The following is a 6,000-nucleotide window of genomic DNA, read 5'->3' on the forward strand; positions in this document are numbered from 1 at the left end:
GCTCTGACGATTCTAGCACTGTCATTGTGGGACTCTGGACTGGTCATCTCACCTTTTTACATCCAAATCTCCTTCATAAGTTTATTGTGAAGATTAATTATACTAATGGACTGAAAAAAATTAATACAAGTCTGACATCTAATCTCACTAAACATCCTATTTCTCATTTATAAAGTGGGCTTAATGATAGTGCCTACGTTTAAAGACAGTACTATCACGGTGAGCATTAAATGAAGTAACACATTAAATGTACATTACACAGTGTCTGGTACATAGGAAATATTAGCTAGTGTTAGCCCGCTGAAGAAATGGAGGAGTCGTCAAAGGCAGAAATCACTGACTTGACTGGAAGAACAGAGTTCTAATTGAGTTTTAGTGTTCTTGCTATTCAGACTCCCCAATTTTTGTGGGTGATGGATTGAACTAGGTGGCTTCTGTTCACCTCAAACATTTTATCAGCCCTGGAACCCACTAACAAAGGTATTTTGCTAGGTGCCTTAAATAGGTTGTCTTTTTTTTTTATTATTTCATTTATTTATTTATTTATTTTTGGCTGTGTTGGGTCTTCGTTTCTGTGCAAGGGTTTTCTCTAGTTGCGGCGAGTGGGGGGCCACTCTTCATCGCAGTGTGCGGGCCTCTCACTATCGCGGCCTCTCTCGTTGTGGAGCACAGGTTCCAGACGCGCAGGCTCAGTAATTGTGGCTCACGGGCTTAGCTGCTCTGCGGCATGTGGGATCTTCCCAGACAAGGGCTCCAACCCGTGTCCCCTGCATTGGCGGGTAGATTCTTAACCACTGCACCACCGGGGAAGCCCGAATAGGTTGTCTTGATGAATTATCCCAACCTTGGGAGGACTAACAGTAGCTAACACATATTCAGCTGGGCACTACTCTGGTACTTAAATGTCAACTCATTTTATACTCATAGGATTCCAGGAGTGGAGATGGGTGGAGATAGTAGTGGGCACCCAAGGCAAGGTTCAAGGAAGGAGAGGTCTATGGGAGAGCTTTAGGCTTTGATTTAACAAGATGGACCTCTGGATATAAGATGCCTTTCTGTCACCATCTACTTCCACCACATTTAGTGATGCAACATCCTTGGTATAGCGGCAGTAGCTCCATGCCTCAGTCTCGGAACCCAGAGGGAGCTTCCTGGGGATGCAGGCATAAACAATCAGAGATGCTCCCTAACCCTCAGTGCTGGTCTTCTCTGTCTTGATTCTGACTCTATGAAGAGGGATGGTCTAGCTTTGTCTCCTTCAAATCATCTGTGTTGCTCAGAGATCTAAGGTACAATAGGGGCTAGTGGCCACTGTATCCAAATTTGGGGGGGCAGAAACCATTGTCATCACCAGATCTTTTAATCAATGAAAAACAAAGATCACTAATTAAATTTATATCTGTAAATTCTGTAGGTAGTGCTTGGGTGAGCGCATACAGATCAAACTGAACAGTACCTGTTTTCAAAGAGTTGATAAACCATGTCATCTTTGTAAATGAGCCCAAATTACAGGTGTTTTCTGAAAACACAATTAAAATAATAATATTTCACAACACAAAATAGACTCGGGGATTTAGAGTGTAAAATTATCTTACACAGATATTTTAATAGAAGAGCCCTACACTACTGTCCCCAAAATGTCCTAAAACACCACCTATCAGACAAGTCCCTACTCAATTCCCAATAAATGGAGAAGAACTCAGCCTGACATTCCAGGACTCAGCAATGAGACCCTAGTCTTCCTCTTCTGCCATATACCCCTGCATTCCCCACACACCACTCTTAGAAACAAGACAGACCAACCACTGTTTCAAGAGTACAGACTGCATTTTCTGCTACCAAGCAGTCACTCATGTTCACACTGCTGCTTTCTGTGATGTCCTGACTCAAACTCCATTTCAGCCTCTCCTTCAAATCACATCTCAAAAGCCACCCTTTTCTTCATGAAGCCTTTCTTCTCCTCTCCAAATAAAAATGATCTTGTCCTCTTTGAACCACCAGAGGTCTTTGCGGTATATATATATATGTAAATATGTACATAAACACTTTTATTATGGTGATTTACATTATGACTTTTGGCATGATTATCTAATTTCCCAAATTACTGTAAACTCTTAAGGATTAGTGACCATGGTTTACTTCTGAAATTACCTTTAAAACCCCCACTCTGGCTGATATGGTGCTTGCAACACAGGAATTCAATAAGCATTTACTGAATTACTATTTTACTAATAGTGTTAATGAAATAGTGATCTCTTATGGAGTATCAACTATGGGCAAAGGATGATATTTATATATTATATCTCATTTAATATTCAAAATACTGTGACTTAGAAAATTAAGGATTAAGGAGCTATAAATTAGCTGTTCAAGGTTACACGGCAAGCAGAATCCCCAACTCTTACCATAACAGCAGGATGCACTTTGAATCTGAATCCAAACTTGTCAGACTCCAAACATGTGCCCCATGTCAACACTATATAAAAGTGATAAAATTTAAAGAATATTTTCCTTTTAATTTTTAGATAAATAAATTTGGCAAATTTGAAACAAAACCACAGATTGTGGCAGTGAGGAGAGCTACTTTTCAAAATTAACTTTAAGGATTAGAATGAGTTTTGAAGATTAAATATATATATAATGAAGAATCTGTATCACTACAGTCCAAGAAATGTAAAAGATGGGGAAAGAGACCATTTGAGGCATTTATTTAGAAAAATGATTTATGAGTAAGCTGAATTTGCATATTGTAATAGAAAGGCGCAGGTTTGGGAGCGTGACACAGTAGGGTTAAAATTCTGGGTGTAATGTTTTTAGCCTTGGTCCTCGGGCAAGTTACTTAACCTTCCTAAACCTCAGTTTTGCCAAAGGGTAGGTGACAGTAATAAAAACTGCTTTCATAGATAATGCAAGTATTAGATAGGTATAGGGTATATAACCCAACAAATGATGGGTACTAACATTACTATTAATAATATTGTTTTCATGCAAAGTGACTGTGCTAAGCCAGTGTTCTTGAGAAGAATGGAAAAGCAGGGCTGCCATTACTGTTCCCAAACTTTCACATTATGAGAGTGTAATATTGGGAAGAGCAGAAGCAGAACAAAGGCCAGCAGCACAGCTAGCCTGAATATCCAACATTTCCTTCTCTTCAGACTGACTCCCAAATTCTCTCTCTTGTAACTAATGAACTGAAAATCGAAACATGGAAATCAAGTTGGATCCTCCCTTTTAAAATCTCTCAAGAATATTCTAGATCCCCACCCAAGCATCCTTTCTCATCTTCTTTCAGAGAACATGTTTTTTGGAAGTAGGACAAGCAGTATGGCATTTGGCATCAGTCTCACAGGCATCAAACACCACACCCACCATTTTTGTTTTCAGGTGCTTCTAGTTTATTATCTGATCCTCAGGGTCCTCAAATGTTAACTGGAGAGATTATCTCCTGGAAGGGATGCCCTGAGAAGTATATGTGGCCATGACTATTCAGTGCCCAGCACAAAGCAGGTGCTCAATAATGACTAATTAATTCCCTTTCCCCTCTGTGCTTCCCCCTAAGTGGAGAATAATCAAATTCTTTGGGAAAATATGTTATGTCTCTAAATGGCACCTGCCACCATGAATGGATGGTTAGGATCTGAAAAGTGCTATCTCATTTAAATAAGCCACAGAATCGTAATCACCAAGGGATGAGTTACAGACATTACTGATTATGGCTGTACCCAAACCAGTGTCCTGAAAGTGACAGGCTTTTTTCTTAAAAGAAAAAAAAAAAAAAAAATCCTTGAAAAATCCCTGAGCTATTTAGTCTCCTAGAAAACATGTGTCTGGAAACTCAACATCTGCAGAAAGCAAAAGGGCCCAAGAATGACCAATTTATTTTTTTCTCTTACAGCTTTCCAAATAGAGGAGAGAGAACACAAACACGAAGCTGGATTTGGGGTTTCTGATATATTTTAGCAAATTACAACTGAAAAAAATACAAAACAAAACATTTTCTGGTGCAAGGTCTAACACTTTTCAAAACAGTATTCTTGGAGCCGTATTTGACGTCAACTGTCACAGTACCTGTGATAAAGTTACTTTGAAGTTATCAAGAAGTTCCTTGGTTTGTGGAATTCCATTATGTGTGTTAGGAACTTTTCATTATTTTGTAAATTATTAACTCATTTCCTCTAAAATCAAAGAAAACATGAATATCCAAACCTAACAGATATTCTTAACATTCATTATTGCAATTTACACATTCAACCACTGGGAAAAAAAGTCCCTTTCCTTTCCCTCTTCATTTTTAATTTCTTATTAGTTATCTGTTGAGAGAGAGAGAAAGAGAGAGAGAGAGAGAGACAAGATGAGCTGTACCACAAGAAGGGAACCTCCAATACTTTGACAGTATTAAAGGAACCATAATAATTATTTTCTGAAAAAACACCACCAATTCTCCTACCTATAACTTTGCACCACATTCACATACGTAAATTATTATACGATTATCATTCTAATAATTACATATGTATATCTGTGTATATATATGCGTGCATGTGCCCGTATAGACACACACACAATCCAAAAGGCATTCTCAGAAAAGCTGTATGAGAAAAGGACTTAAGCCGCCCAGGGAATGGAAGAGCGTTTAAATGAATCCTGTAATTTAGGCACAGCTCCTGCTTTTCAGCAAGCACTGCTACTGGAGCCTCTTCATTTAGGAGAGGTCTCATGTTCTTTTTTAGATATCTGTTCCCTGGTCAGCTTAGTCTAATTGGCACTTCCTTTCGAAAGGGAAGGAGGCGGTAAAAAGGGAATTTGCGCCCCGACTCTGGAAGCAGAAGTCCCTTCCACACCCCAGCAGTTGATCGCCGTCTCCCTCCCGCTGGCCCCGCTGCTGCTCGTCTTCCAGTCGCAATGTGAGAGGTGGCAGCCAGCGGAGCAAGGCCACAGAGTAGATGAAGTCAAGATTCAACCGGATAACTCACCTCCTCCCCAGCCCCGACTCCCACCCATTACCGTCTACAGCCCCCTTCCCTCCCATCCCCCTCCGTGTCACGCTAAGTTGCAGCCACCGCGGGGGGTAGCGGGGGTGCGGGGGCGGCAGGTGGGGAGAGCTGGGGGCTTCCTTCGGACCCATACCGACGCGCCCTAGAAGAATGTCCTCTGGGGAAGGGTCTGCCGCCAACTTGGAGGAACTTAGAAGGCAAAGGCTGCCGCGCCCCGACCTCAGCGGGGCCTCAACCCTGAAGGCGAGGGGCGGAAAAGGGCAGTCGGGGCGAGGGCGGGCACCCCCGGGCTTACCACGAGCACGGGGACCCCGGCGGCCAGCGAGTAGAGGAGCACGGGGGGCACGGCGCTGCTGTCCTCCGGGCCCGGGTAGGGCTTGCGGTAGGCGCTGTCGTGGCAGAAGAAGCCCTGCACGTTCACAGTGAACGTGTCCGTGTATTCGAAGTAGTACGCCAGCATCACCGTCCCTGCCATGATCACCATCTGGAAATAGAGCATGCTGCTGATGAGCGCCGCGGGCAGCCGGGGCATGCACGCCTCCCGGGCCGGGCCGAGCCGAGCGGGCGGCGGACGGGCCCCCTCCCGGGTCCGCCGAGGCAGCCACCGGGGGCGCGGCGGCGGGGGCGGCGGGAGGACGAGGCGCGGGAGGCAGGATGGAGCCGCCGGAGGAAGAGGCGGAGGCAGGTCCGGGTTTCGAGGCGCCGGCTGGCTGCGGAGGAGGTGGCTACCCCCGGACGAACCCCCGCTCCCCTCCCCGCCCCCTGCCCGCCGCAAGCACCGCCCGCCCGGGCGCGGGGTCGCGCGGGAGGGCGGGGAGTCCCGGGCGGCGGGTCGCGGCCAGGCGAGACACCGTTCGCTATGCAGCTGCGCGGGGCCGAGCCCCCAGGCCCGCCCGGAGGAGGCGCGGACCGGGCGGCGGCGGCTGGGACAGCGGCACCTGTATCCCTCGGAGGGCGGACGCAGTGGAGCAGGCGAAGCTCCTCACAGGGGTAAAAACCAAAAGGG

General features: G+C 45.2%; 1 protein-coding gene across 1 annotated transcript in view; it reads right to left on the bottom strand.

Annotated features, from left to right (window-relative positions):
- PLPPR5 (phospholipid phosphatase related 5) overlaps positions 1–5,564 on the bottom strand; it is a 127,890-nt gene extending 122,326 nt beyond the window's left edge. Inside the window, exon 1 of the mRNA XM_027114441.1 lies at positions 5,290–5,564. Within this exon, the coding sequence (XP_026970242.1) occupies positions 5,290–5,526 (237 nt within the window). The 5' untranslated portion in view covers positions 5,527–5,564. The remainder of the gene's footprint in view (positions 1–5,289) is intronic.
- Between the last annotated feature and the right edge of the window lie 436 nt (positions 5,565–6,000).

The sequence above is a fragment of the Aethalodelphis obliquidens genome, unplaced genomic scaffold, assembly GCF_003676395.1.
Source record: "Aethalodelphis obliquidens isolate GAN/ISIS:26980383/991018 unplaced genomic scaffold, ASM367639v1 scaffold13, whole genome shotgun sequence".
Lineage (NCBI taxonomy): Eukaryota > Metazoa > Chordata > Mammalia > Artiodactyla > Delphinidae > Aethalodelphis > Aethalodelphis obliquidens.